This window comes from Emiliania huxleyi (genome assembly GCF_000372725.1).
Source record: "Emiliania huxleyi CCMP1516 unplaced genomic scaffold EMIHUscaffold_997, whole genome shotgun sequence".
Lineage (NCBI taxonomy): Eukaryota > Haptophyta > Isochrysidales > Noelaerhabdaceae > Emiliania > Emiliania huxleyi.
In genome coordinates, this window is record NW_005194653.1 from 786 (window position 1) to 12,834 (window position 12,049).

The 12,049-nt window shown below is 64.7% G+C and overlaps 5 protein-coding genes across 5 annotated transcripts; 3 read left to right on the top strand and 2 right to left on the bottom strand.

The window, feature by feature from the left end:
• Positions 1 to 203: 203 nt before the first annotated feature.
• Positions 204 to 422, bottom strand: EMIHUDRAFT_77584 (hypothetical protein; the record flags this gene model as incomplete). The annotated part of the gene is made up of 1 exon (XM_005756014.1): positions 204 to 422. A coding segment is annotated over one exon (219 nt), but the record flags the coding sequence as incomplete, so codon positions are not given.
• A 3,208-nt stretch (positions 423 to 3,630) lies between these two features.
• EMIHUDRAFT_250862 (hypothetical protein) lies at positions 3,631 to 4,196 on the top strand (the record flags this gene model as incomplete). The annotated part of the gene is made up of 3 exons (XM_005756015.1): positions 3,631 to 3,687; positions 3,796 to 3,846; positions 4,098 to 4,196. The coding sequence occupies 3 exons, from the start codon at positions 3,631 to 3,633 to the stop codon at positions 4,194 to 4,196; spliced, it is 207 nt and encodes a 68-aa protein (XP_005756072.1).
• Positions 4,197 to 4,514: 318 nt separating this feature from the next.
• Positions 4,515 to 5,030, top strand: EMIHUDRAFT_250863 (hypothetical protein; the record flags this gene model as incomplete). Its single annotated transcript, XM_005756016.1, has 1 exon — positions 4,515 to 5,030. The coding sequence occupies one exon, from the start codon at positions 4,515 to 4,517 to the stop codon at positions 5,028 to 5,030; it is 516 nt and encodes a 171-aa protein (XP_005756073.1).
• Positions 5,031 to 5,282: 252 nt separating this feature from the next.
• EMIHUDRAFT_250864 (hypothetical protein) lies at positions 5,283 to 6,594 on the top strand (the record flags this gene model as incomplete). Its single annotated transcript, XM_005756017.1, has 3 exons — positions 5,283 to 5,287; positions 5,494 to 5,557; positions 5,674 to 6,594. 3 exons carry the CDS (start codon positions 5,283 to 5,285, stop codon positions 6,592 to 6,594), a joined length of 990 nt encoding a protein of 329 aa, XP_005756074.1.
• A 1,704-nt stretch (positions 6,595 to 8,298) lies between these two features.
• EMIHUDRAFT_471337 (hypothetical protein) lies at positions 8,299 to 11,013 on the bottom strand. The gene is made up of 9 exons (XM_005756018.1): positions 10,887 to 11,013; positions 10,719 to 10,825; positions 10,622 to 10,645; positions 10,487 to 10,552; positions 10,273 to 10,368; positions 9,323 to 9,526; positions 9,179 to 9,247; positions 9,028 to 9,078; positions 8,299 to 8,965 (listed from the first exon to the last, which is right to left on the bottom strand). Exons 1-9 carry the CDS (start codon positions 10,903 to 10,905, stop codon positions 8,540 to 8,542), a joined length of 1,062 nt encoding a protein of 353 aa, XP_005756075.1. The 5' UTR covers positions 10,906 to 11,013; the 3' UTR covers positions 8,299 to 8,539.
• Between the last annotated feature and the right edge of the window lie 1,036 nt (positions 11,014 to 12,049).

The following is a 12,049-nucleotide window of genomic DNA, read 5'->3' on the forward strand; positions in this document are numbered from 1 at the left end:
TAATAGAAATCGGATCGGGCGACTGGCGCCCGTTCGAATGGCGATGAGTTCTCCGGTGGACCATCAATAGTTACCGAGATATGGCCGCTCAAAGTCTGAGACCTGTCACAAAAGTGATGCACGTATTGGGAGCGCTGTGAGGTCTGAGCACTGTGGCCATGGCCCCACTCCCGCGGAGTTCCCCACGACCCCCCAGAGCGCGATCAAGCCCGCGCCTGCTGCCACTCCCGGATCATCCGGCGCAGCGTGTGGTTGGGGGCGAGGAAGCTGTGCACGAGCGCCTCGCCCGTCATCGGGCTAGTCGACTTGGTCGCGAGCCAGCGCTCGATTGCCGACCGCTCGTACGAATGCCCGTCCGCCGCCATCACCGGGTCACTCATGAGCTCGGTCGTGATCGGGCAGATGAAGTCGGCCGGCGGCTCCTCCTCCCTCGGAGCCGGCGCCTCTGCGGCCGATGACGGCCCTTGCGCCTCCGCCGCCCGCCTCTCCTCCCCCAGCCTCGCGCTCTCCTCGAGCGCCGCCGCCAGCTCCGCCTCCTCTGCCGCCGCCACCGCCGCCTCCTCCGCCTCCTCTGCCGGCGCCTCGGGCTCTTGCGACGGCCCAGCGCCGCCCCCGCCGCCCTTCTTCTTGCCCTTCTTCTTGGCCTTCTTCTTCTCCTCGGGGCACTTCCCCGCCTCCTCCTCCGCCAGCAGCGCCGCCGCAGCCTCCTCGGCCGCCCTCTCGGCCTCCACCCTCTCTGCCGCCGCCCTCTCGGCCACTGCCCTCTCCACCCTCGCCTCAATCTCCGCTCTCTTCGCCTCCCTCGCCGCCGCCACAAGTGCGCGCTCGCACTCGGTGTGGCCCTCCTCCTTGGCCAGCTGCAGCGCCGTCTCGCCGCTCGCAGTGCGCGCCGCTGTGTCTGCGCCCGCCCGCAGCACCTGCAGGGTGCCTCCAGCCTGGGCGGCCCCAAGCCACCACGCCCGGAGGATTGCCTGCAGAATGGGCGGCAGCGTGTCCCTGCCCATGGCTCTCGCAAAGTACGGCGAGACGACGTCGACCATGCTCGCGTCGCCGAGCATGTTCTCTCGCAAATCCGCGGCGCTCGTCCCTTCACCAACCAAAGCCTCGGCGACAACAGCCAGCTGACCGTCTCCAAATGCTATGACAAGGGACTTCCCGCCCCGCTTTACCACGAGGAGCTCGACGATGCGCGCGACCTCCGCCCCCGCGGCCACCCCGCCGTCCCCGGACGGCGAAACCTCTGCCAGAACCATGCCGGAAGAGCCGCCCGCCTCTCCTGGCGACGGCGTGGCCCTGAGCGGCGCTGCTGCTGCCCTGAGCGCAGCCCGCACGTCGCGGTATGGATGTGGCAGGATCGTCCCGGATGCTCTACAGAGAGGCTGATGCCGGTACGACAGAAGCAAGACAGGCCGTGTGGGGTGTGGGTGTCACGAGGACAGACGTCCACCAAGACGGTGGACGGACGCAAACTCCTTATCCGATTCACACTCACGGCTGTCCTACCTACTGGACCTCTCCGGATTGGTTGAGCCCCGGCATCGATGGCGGGAAGAGGGAGGCTCCCCGCCCCTATCCCCCAGTTCAATCCCCGAGAGGAGAGGCAGAGCCTCTGGCGCGGTGAGAGCACCCGTACGCTCTCAAGGCCGACCCCCCCCCCTCTCCAGTTCAGATCACGACCCCCTCGGAGGGGGCTGGACGAGGCGTACCCCGAGGGCCCCGCTCCTTCCCGGCAGCGGCGCGCGTGCACACACACAAAGACGCTGCCCCCTCACACCCCGCACCGCACATCACACACCCCTCGTGGCCGTTCTTCAGTCTGCGGCCAGGGCGCGCTGCACCGGGCCAACCTGCGGCCGTCGCTACGAGCGGCGGGGCTCACCGCGGGGCAGCGCGCCGACAACGTCGAATGCGCCGCCGTGGCATCGCGGCGCGGACGACCAGGCTCAGAGGATGACCCCGGGTAAGCGTTCCCGTGCCTCGACAATTGCCGCTGGTAGGCGCGCCGCGCCAAGCCATGGCGGGCGCGCCGCGGCCGCGCGCAACCTTCGTTACAATGCGTCGACCGGCAAGCACACGCCTCGACTCGGACACAGTGTTCCGAGGGCAAGGGAGAGGGGCTGGCTCCTAGCCCGAGAGGGGAGCTTCCGAGACCCACTCCAACCTCCATTAACGGCGGAGCTATTCTCGCGCCCACACCACACCTGGCTCCAACGTGGACACGCCCATAGCTGGGGACACTACTAGGTCATGACACACACAAACGTCTAGTTCAAAAGAAACTTATTCGACTTGATTGATTTAAAGTGAGAACCGTGAAACCTGTGTCACCCGAAATCCATAGTGTCACTCTTATGGTTTTTTTTGCAAATTTGCGAAGTGCGGCTTCGGTGTGCATTTTTGCGGCTTCGGTGTGATTTTTTGCGGCTTCGGTGTGATTTTTTGCGGCTTCCGTGTGCGTTTTTGCGGCTTCCGTGTGCGCCCGTCGCTTACCTGCCCGCGACGACGCTGCCCGCCTTTGCCGCGCCAGCCGCCGGCTTGCTGCAGCCGCAGCGCGCGGTGCCCGACCACCGGCGCGCCCGCCCGCTCGCCTTCTCGCGCCGCCTCTCCGCGCAAAGCCGCTCACGCCGCGCGTACTCAGCCATCGGCGCGACATCACCCCCGCAGGCACCTCGCGACGGGTCGGCGCACTCGTGTGGCTCAACGCGGACCTACGGAGCGACTCCGCCGCGCGGCTTGGCGCTGCCCATGGCAGCAACAGGTGCCGCCCCACCACCCGCCTGCTGCCTCTGCCTCTCTCAGCCATGCGACCCCCCCTCCGCCAATGCACACCTCGAACGCGACGTCAGATCCCGCTGCGACGGGCAATATTCGCGGCGATGAGGCCTCCGCCAGCACTGATCATCACAACTCGTCTGTTAAGCTACACGTTTTTGCCCTGTGCAGGTGAGCGGACCGCTGCAGCCACGGTGGAGCCACGGGTCGGGCGAGGGAATGGCCTTTTGGCGCGGCGCTGCTCTGTGCCTGCGCGCTCATGGCGCGTTCAGGGGTGCGCGGTGTGTAGACTGCGGGGCGCCGCGATAGCGCGGCGCCGACGATTGTGTCGCTCATTGTCACACCAACAACCCGGTCACAGTGTGTGTGTGCAGTCTGCAGTGCGTCCACTCCGGCGACCGTGACGCCGTCGGCGCTCGTCAAAAGCATCTACTGTGGAGCTCTAAGTGTGGTTGCGTGTTGTACTAGTGGTGCTGCACTAGGCGGCCCGTTTTTAGCAAAAAGCAGATACCACATCGCGCGTGGTCATCGAAAAACCGCATGTTCGCCGGGTCCGTCTGTCCACTGTCGGTCTGTGGGACCTCTTCGTACGGCTCCGAAAACCGCTCCTTAACGACGACTGCGCGGCCCGGCGGTCGATCTGCGCCTTCTCAGCGGTGGAGGGGATGTGGGCGGTACGTGCGGACCGCATGGTACTGCGATGGTTTGACGAGTGCGACTCCCAGCGTCGACTTTTTCGACCCCACGGAGCCCGCTCTGCTGCTCGGGGGGGGGGTCTGCAGACCACCCGGCCGAACTTCAGAGTGGCGGTGCTCCTCAAATACCGCTCAAACGCCCACGATGTTGTGGAGGGGACATATGCTGATGATCCTGGCCCGATTGGTTCGCTCAGAAAGCTTCTGGGCGGCCGTTAAGGTTCGCTCCCCGCACACCGGCCCCGGAGTTTGGGTACCCTAGAAGAAGGCGGACGCCGACGAGGCGGGGGAGGAGGAGGAGGAGGAGAGCCAGGCCGAAATCGGCAAGGACTGGACCGAGTACGTGGACGGCAATGGGCGCCCCTACTATTACAACTCGGTCGACAAGCAGACGAGACGTGGACGCGGCCGCCGCCACCGCCGCCGCCTCCGCCGCCGCCTCCGCCGCCGCCTCCGCCGCCGCCACCACCACCCGGGCCGCCACCGCCGAGGGATGCGCCGCAGGGGCAGCGCCGCAAGAGGGCCAGGCCGGCACCGGCGGCGCCGCTCTATCGCACTCGCGATGCAGAGACGGCCCCCTCCGTGTTTGCACAGCCGGGCGGGAGCATGTTCTCCCCAACCTTTGCGCAGGGCATGATGCTGGCCGAGCTCAACGCTTCGCGCGCACGCGAGCAGAGTGAGCGGGAGAGTCAGGCCAGGTTCTTGGGCTTCATGGGCGTCCCCAAGTGATTAGCTCATAGCACTGCTGGCATGACACGCATAGTGGGTGGGTGCGAGCCAGGTGCGAGCGGCATGGTGGGCTCCGGAATGGGTACCGTTCGGGTGCGGACGGAAGAGAGAGTGCATGTACGAGAGCTAGCATGCGCATGCTCCGCAGGGGCAGGTGAGTACTGGTCAAAACAACCATTTGCACACTTGTTTGCAACAAAATGCGCTGCAAATGCGACATTTTATGGATCTGGAGTGACACTCTGGATTTCGGGTGACACAGGTTGTGAAAACAGCGGCCCACACACAGCCATCTGGGATCTCGGGCCTTCAGACTCGATGTTGGCCGCTCTCGCCGTCGCCGCCCTGGCGGCGCCCACACCCTCCGACTTGCGCGAGGCAGCGCCGACGATCATCACTCCGAATGGGCGCGAGCCTATCTATGCCCCGGCTCTCGCGCCATGTGACGTCCCGACGTGCAAGCAAGCGAAAGGCTTTGGCCTCTGCGACACCACCAACTCGGCCTGCGACACGGCGTGCGTGGACCAAGTGAAGATGACCTGCCCTGTGACGTGCAGCCTCGATGCGGAGGAGACTTGGGGGGGCCCGGAACCGGACGCCATCCCCTCCGACTACCACAAACACTTGCCGCTGCAGATGGCCGCCACAGCGGCCATCTGCAGCACCTGCGCGCATGACCCCGACCTTCCCTGCTGCCACGACCATCCGCAAGAGGCCAACGACCGCCGCCGCCTGCAGACGGACACGTGCGTCACCAAAATCAAGAAGAATCCTTGCTCCACCGCTGCTTGCCACGTTGGCTGGTTTTTCAGTGAGACGCTCGGCCTTGGCTGAAGGAATCGAGCAATCGACGTCCAAGGTCGAGAGAAAGAGACGCGTGACCACACTGTGCCACGTCTGGACCGGGGGTGAGTAAGTGTGATCCGGCGCCGAGCGTTGCCTTCCTTCGGGAGGGAGTGGTCCGGGTCGTGCTCGAGAGTGCATGCGGATGGGGCGTGCGTGCTGCTTGCGTGTATGCTGCGTGTTGCCTCCGGGGCTTGGTGGCGTGCGGGGGGCGCTTTTTCGTGCTGAGAGAGCTTGCAAAATATGATGTAACTTATTCCGGGGCCGGTGTGCGGGGAGCGAACCTTAGCGACCGCCCAGAAGCTTTCTGAGCGACCCAATCGGGCCAGGATCATCAGCATATGTCCCCTCCACAACATCGTGGGCGTTTGAGCGGTGTTTGAGGAGCACCGCCACTCTGAAGTTCGGCCGGGTGGTCTGCAGACCCCCCCCCCCCCCCCCCGGAGCAGCAGAGGCTCCGTGGGGTCGAAAAGTCGACGCTGGGAGTCGCACTCGTCAAACCGTCGCAGCACCACGCGGTCCGCACGTACCGCCCACATCCCCTCCACCGCTGAGAAGGCGCAGATCGACCGCAGGGCCGCGTAGTCGTCGTTAAGGAGCGGTTTTTGGAGCCGTCATATTTCACGCATTCGAGCGTCTGCCGTCTCTCTCTCGCACGACGGTCGACCTCATCGCGGCGACCGACGGCTTTGCCGAGGCGCGCAAGGTGGGCGAGGGCGGCTTTGGGCGTGTCTACCGTTGCGACGCGCTGCCGTCGCTTCCGCGCGTCGCTTGCGGGTTCGCCGTCAAGACGGCGCTGGTCGGTGTCGGCGCCCAAGGCCTCGCCGAGCTGCAGAGCGAGGTGCGCACGCTCAGCGCGGCGTGCCACCGCTCCTTGCTCCCTCTCCTCGGCGTCTGCTTGGCGCCGGCGAGAGCGTGCCTCGTCTACCCCCTCTGCCGCGGCGGCAGCCTCGAGGACCGCCTCTACCGCGCTCCAGCCGCGCTGCAGCGGCTCCGCATGCTCGGCTTCGAGACGCCGCCTCCGCCGCTCTCCGCCGCCGCACGGCTCCGCGTGCTGCGCGACGCCGCGAGAGCGTTGCACTACTTGCACAAGCTCTCGCCCATGATCCTGCACCGCGACGTCTCGGCGGGCAACATCCTGCTCGACGAGTGCGGCAACGGCTACCTCGCCGACGTGGGCCTCGCGCGCGCGGCAGAGGCGACGGCCGGCGGCAGCCAGCAGGTCTCGCACCTGTCGACGCAACGCATCTTTGGCAAGCCTGGCTACATGGACTCGATCATAACGCACGACGGTCAGGCTTCGCAGCTCACCGATGGCTTTGCGCTCGGCATCACGCTGCTCGTCGCCCTGACTGGCCGTGGCGCTCTCGGCTTGCTCAACGCGTGCGACGATGCGCTGGAGGAGCCCGACACGGCGGAGAGCATCGCGGCGGCCGACGCGGGCTGGTCGGCGGCGCAGGCCGAGGAGCTGACGCGGCTGGTGGTCGGGCTGGCGTACGAGCGGAAGAAGAAGCGGATGCCGCTCGCAGACGTGCTGCCGCGGCTCACAGTGTAGCTTTCGGGGGTGGGATTTTCCGGTTACACCCTCCGCCCGACTTCATCGGGGCGGGGGCCCCCACCCCCCCGGGGGGGCTTTTGGGGCCCCTCCAGGGGGCGACCCCTCCGGGGAGGCCGGCCTTCCCCGTGCCGGTTCTCCCCAACCAACCCCGCCGACAGCGCGAGCTGCCGGCCATATTGAGCGGTTCGTCCGCGCGTCGCGCACTCGTCCCAACCGGGGGCCGCAGACTCGTTCTCTGCGCGCCAACGGCTGGTGACGCTGTGTTGCCCTTGAGCTAGTCCTTCCCCGGTCGCCTAGCCTCTGCGCTGTCTGGCGAACGCCTGTATGCCATGCGCGCGGACCACGCTTGCGTGGATACGTGGCTGGCAGGCTGACCCGTGTGCGGGGTAACCCGCGCACGGGGAAGCTTCACGGGTTCGAGTCGTCAAACATTAAGCAGCGGGGGTGTGCCGAGGGGGACCGGGAGGCGGTAAGTCAGTCGTCGTCGCCCGGCGCTGCTTGCAGCACCGTGGCGATGGCGCTAAGAGGTTCCTCTTTTCCGCGCCCCCCCCCGGCAAGGCGCGCGATACACACACGAGCGAAACCTTTTCCTTCGAAGCTCAGCGACGTAGCCGGGCGAGCAGAATAGGGCAGCCCTAGAGAGCACCTGGAGGCCGTTCAATAGAGCCCGTGTTATAGTCGAGAGTCGATCGCCGGCCGGCGCAGTGCTGCTCTGACAGCTCCGCCGGGCCGCCTCCGGGCCGCCGCCGCGGAGACGTGCACATAGGCAAGTTGGTATTTTCACATATGAACTTCAAAATAACATTGGCTAATCTAATCCTACTCATCACAACTCACCAGGAACACCACCACACTATAGGGTCATTGTATGTAGCCTTGCTTAGAAGGTTAGGTTTTGTGCAAGGTGTGCGTGAAGCGGTATGGCTCACCGTGGCGGTGTACCGTGTACGGTCTGTAGTCGGCCCCGGCAACACGGCGGGAGTCTATGACCCTCCGCCCCGTGGTTGGATGCTTTACGCCGCGCATTCCCGGCGACCCTTTACGGCTTTACGGCACACGCCACACCCGTGATGCTCGCGGGTCGCGCGGCTGTCGCGTTGGGCTTTTCTAGATCTCGCCTGCGCTGAGCGTGCGGGTGCCGCTCGGCGATTCATGAAGTGTAAAAACACTAAGCAGAGCCGCCGCGCCCCGCGCCCCGCCCGTCCCGCCCACCCCGCCCGCCACGTCCACGCCCCCCTCTCCCCCCTCGCCCACCGACCGCCGCCGTGGCGCCCACGGGCTGAGCCAGGGGCGCGCGGCGCGGGGCGCGAGGGCGACTGGTGGACAAACGTCGTTTGCGCCGCCACCAACCTCCCAGTTGCGGCGATGGGCAGCGCCGGCTGGCGGCAGGCCGGGCAGTTGCTGAGAGGCAGGCTGCTCACCCACGTGCACCGGGCCAGTGCTTGCACTTTGAATGCCGTGGGCGGTGGGGCTCCTCTACCCGTGTGTCCGGGTGTGGAGATGCGAGGGTCGCCCCCCCCTTGCCCCACCACTTTGTGTGTGTGGAGAAATTTACCTTACCTTACCTTACCTTAGGGTCGTGACGGCATGGAGATGACGATTGACGCCTCCGATCTATCCCGGCCAGCCTAGAGCTCGCCTCACGCCTGACGCCTCTTGGTCTTGCGCGCCGCTGTGCTGCACCCTTTTTTCATCTCCGCTCCAAGGCAAGACACAATCTCACGCAAATACCAAAATACTGTGTGTGAATACGAGACGAGAATGAGGTGTACATGCATGCGTGCGAAGGAGTGTTCTTGACGATGAGGCTGCTCACAAAACTGCCTCTCTCTGTGGCAAAGAAGGCTGGTGGCGCACTGGTGCTCCGGGGTCAGTATTGCACGCTCAGCAGCCATGGCGCAAAACCGTGGCAGCGCGGTCTCCGGCTTCTTCGCCCCGGCCCTCACGGCGCCTCCTTGCTGCCGCTCGAGGCGGGGGCCGAGTGCCTCCCGCGCGTGCCGGAGCTGGCGAGGCCGTTGCCCGAGTTGGCGATGTTCTTGAGCTGCATCCGCGCAATCTGCCGCAGGTTGACCGTCTGGAAGTCGTCGAGCGAGCCGAGCGAGCGGTTGCCCGGCGACTGGTCGGGCCCGGACGCCGCCGCGTCGACGTCCTCGAGGAGGAGCGACATCTCGCGCTGGTCGGCCGCGGTGGTGCCTCCATCAGTGGCCTGGCTGGCCGTCGGCGTGTAGGGGGAGTACTGCTGCCAGAGCGGCGTGGAGTGGTCGAGCTGCGCGAAGAAGGGGTGGCTGAAGATGTCGGCGCAGCCCTGCTCATGCCCGAGCCGCTTGTCCGGGTCGAGGACGATCAGCTGCGAGAGCAAGTCCACCGCCTGCCACTAATTAACTAGGAATCAGACATGAATTAGATGCGCTGCGAGAGCAAGCCCGCCGCCTCGGGCGACACGTCGGAGGGGGAGAGCCGCTCGTACTCGCCGACGAGCACCTTTTGCGAGATGTGGGGGAGATATGAGGGAGATGTGTGGGAGATATGGGGAGATATGATCTCGGAGGGGGGAGAGCCGCTCGTACTCGCCGGCGAGCACCTTTGCGTAGATCTTTGTGGCGGTCGAGTCGCCGAAGGGCGTCTCACCCGCGAGGAGGTGATAGGCGACCTAATTAAGTAACTTAATTACGATGAACCGATTATAATTAATTCGCGTCTCACCCGCGAGGAGGTGATAGGCGACCACGCCGAGCGCCCAAAAGTCGACCCGCTGGTCGTGCCACTGGCGGCGCAGGATCTCTGGCGCGAGGTAGTCGGCGGTGCCAACCTCGAGCGAGTTGTGCTTGTTGGACGGCAAGCTGCTGCCGCCGGCGCCTTGGGACTCCTTGCCGGCCGCCGTGGGAGAGGCGGGCGGGTCGTCGACAGCGGAGAGCCCGAAGTCGGTCAGCTTGATGTGGCCGTCGCGCGTGATGAGCATGTTTTGCGGCTTGAGGTCGCGGTGGATGATGCCTGACGAGATGTGAGGGGGGTGTGGGGGAGATGTGGGGGAGATGTCATCTCGGGCTTGAGGTCGCGGTGGATGATGCCTGACGAGATGTGAGGGAGGTGTGGGGGAGATGTCATCTCGGGCTTGAGGTCGCGGTGGATGATGCCTGACGAGATGTGAGGGAGGTGTGGGGGAGATGTCATCTCGGGCTTGAGGTCACGGTGGATGATGCCTGACGAGATGTGAGGGAGGTGTGGGGGAGATGTCATCTCGGGCTTGAGGTCGCGGTGGATGATGCCTGACGAGATGTGAGGGGGGTGTGGGGGAGATGTCATCTCGGGCTTGAGGTCGCGGTGGATGATGCCTGACGAGATGTGAGGGAGGTGTGGGGGAGATGTCATCTCGGGCTTGAGGTCGCGGTGGATGATGCCTGACGAGATGTGAGGGGGGTGTGGGGGAGATGTCATCTCGGGCTTGAGGTCGCGGTGGATGATGCCTGACGAGATGTGAGGGAGGTGTGGGGGAGATGTCATCTCGGGCTTGAGGTCGCGGTGGATGATGCCTGACGAGATGTGAGGGAGGTGTGGGGGAGATGTCATCTCGGGCTTGAGGTCGCGGTGGATGATGCCTGACGAGCTGTGAGGGGGGTGTGGGGGAGATATGGGGGAGATCTGGCCTGACGAGTGCAGGTACTGCAGGCCGCACACGGCCTCTCCGAGGAAGAAGCGCGCGATCGCCTCCTCGAGGAAGCCCAGCGAGGAGAGCAGGGAGAAGCAGTCGCTGCACGGCGCGTACTCCATCGCCTGGGGCGAGATACGGGGAGATGTGGGGGAGGTGTGGGGAGATACGTGAGCACGGCGCGGACTCCATCGCCATGTACAGGTGGTTGGCGGTCGAGAAGGAGAAGAAGAGCTTGATGACGTACGGGGAGTCGGCGTGCGCCAGGATGTTCTTCTCGAGGTGCACTGCGCGGTTCATCATCCGCACCTAATTCGTTCATTATTAGGCTAATCGACTAATTAATTAATTAAGCACTGCGCGGCTCATCCTCCGCACCGTGGTCTCCTTGCGCGAGAGAACCTTGATCGCCACCAGGTGATAGGTAATGAATAGTTCATTGAGAGTTCATTAGCCTGAGAGTTAACTAGAGAACCTTGATCGCCACCAGGTCGCGCGTCCGCTTGCGCTCGGCCAGCCAGACGTTGCCAAAGCCGCCGCGGCCGACCAGCTTCTGGAGGGTAAAGTCTCGGATGGACGTCCCTATCGGCATCGAGTCGGTATTAGTTCTTCATTCTCAACGGCTCCTCACCGAATTAATGACTAGTAGTTCCTTTCGGCATCGAGTCGGACAGCAGCGTCGTGTTTGTGCCGCTCTTTGCGTCGGCAGGGTCTTGCAGCGAGAGGAGGTCCCAGTACACTTCGATCTTTTGCGAGACGAGCGCGTCCGCCTGCGACACGAGATGTGGAGGAGATATGGGGGAGGTACGGGGGAGATATGATCTCACACGAGCGAGTCTCCGCCTGCGACACGAGATGTGGAGGAGATATGGGGGAGGCACGGGGGAGAGATGATCTCACACGAGCGAGTCTCCGCCTGCGACACGAGATGTGGAGGAGATATGGGGGAGGTACGGGGGAGATATGATCTCACACGAGCGAGTCTCCGCCTGCGACACGAGATGTGGAGGAGATGTGGGGGAGGCACGGGGGAGAGATGATCTCACACGAGCGACTCTCCGCCTGCGACACGAGATGTGGAGGAGATGTGGGGGAGGCACGGGGGAGAGATGATCTCACACGAGCGAGTCTCCGCCTGCGACACGAGATGTGGAGGAGATATGGGGGAGGCACGGGGGAGAGATGATCTCACACGAGCGAGTCTCCGCCTGCGACACGAGATGTGGAGGAGATATGGGGGAGGCACGGGGGAGAGATGATCTCACACGAGCGAGTCTCCGCCTGCGACACGAGATGTGGAGGAGATATGGGGGAGGCACGGGGGAGAGATGATCTCACACGAGCGAGTCTCCGCCTGCGACACGAGATGTGGAGGAGATGTGGGGGAGGCACGGGGGAGAGATGATCTCACACGAGCGAGTCTCCGCCTGCGACACGAGATGTGGAGGAGATATGGGGGAGGCACGGGGGAGAGATGATCTCACACGAGCGAGTCTCCGCCTGCGACACGAGATGTGGAGGAGATATGGGGGAGGCACGGGGGAGAGATGATCTCACACGAGCGAGTCTCCGCCTGCGACACGAGATGTGGAGGAGATATGGGGGAGGCACGGGGGAGAGATGATCTCACACGAGCGAGTCTCCGCCTGCGACACGAGATGTGGAGGAGATGTGGGGGAGGCACGGGGGAGAGATGATCTCACACGAGCGAGTCTCCGCCTGCGACACGAGATGTGGAGGAGATCTGGGGGAGGCACGGGGGAGAGATGATCTCACACGAGCTAGTCTCCGCCTGCGACACCAGAT

Bases quoted from the DNA above. Each gene is read 5' to 3' on its own strand.
- EMIHUDRAFT_471337 (XM_005756018.1), bottom strand. The intron at 10,646-10,718 runs GTTCTCTAGTTA...GTGGCGATCAAG, and splicing joins GCGACCTGGTGGCGATCAAG to GTTCTCTCGCGCAAGGAGAC. The intron at 10,553-10,621 runs GTGCGGAGGATG...TGAACGAATTAG, and splicing joins TCTCGCGCAAGGAGACCACG to GTGCGGATGATGAACCGCGC.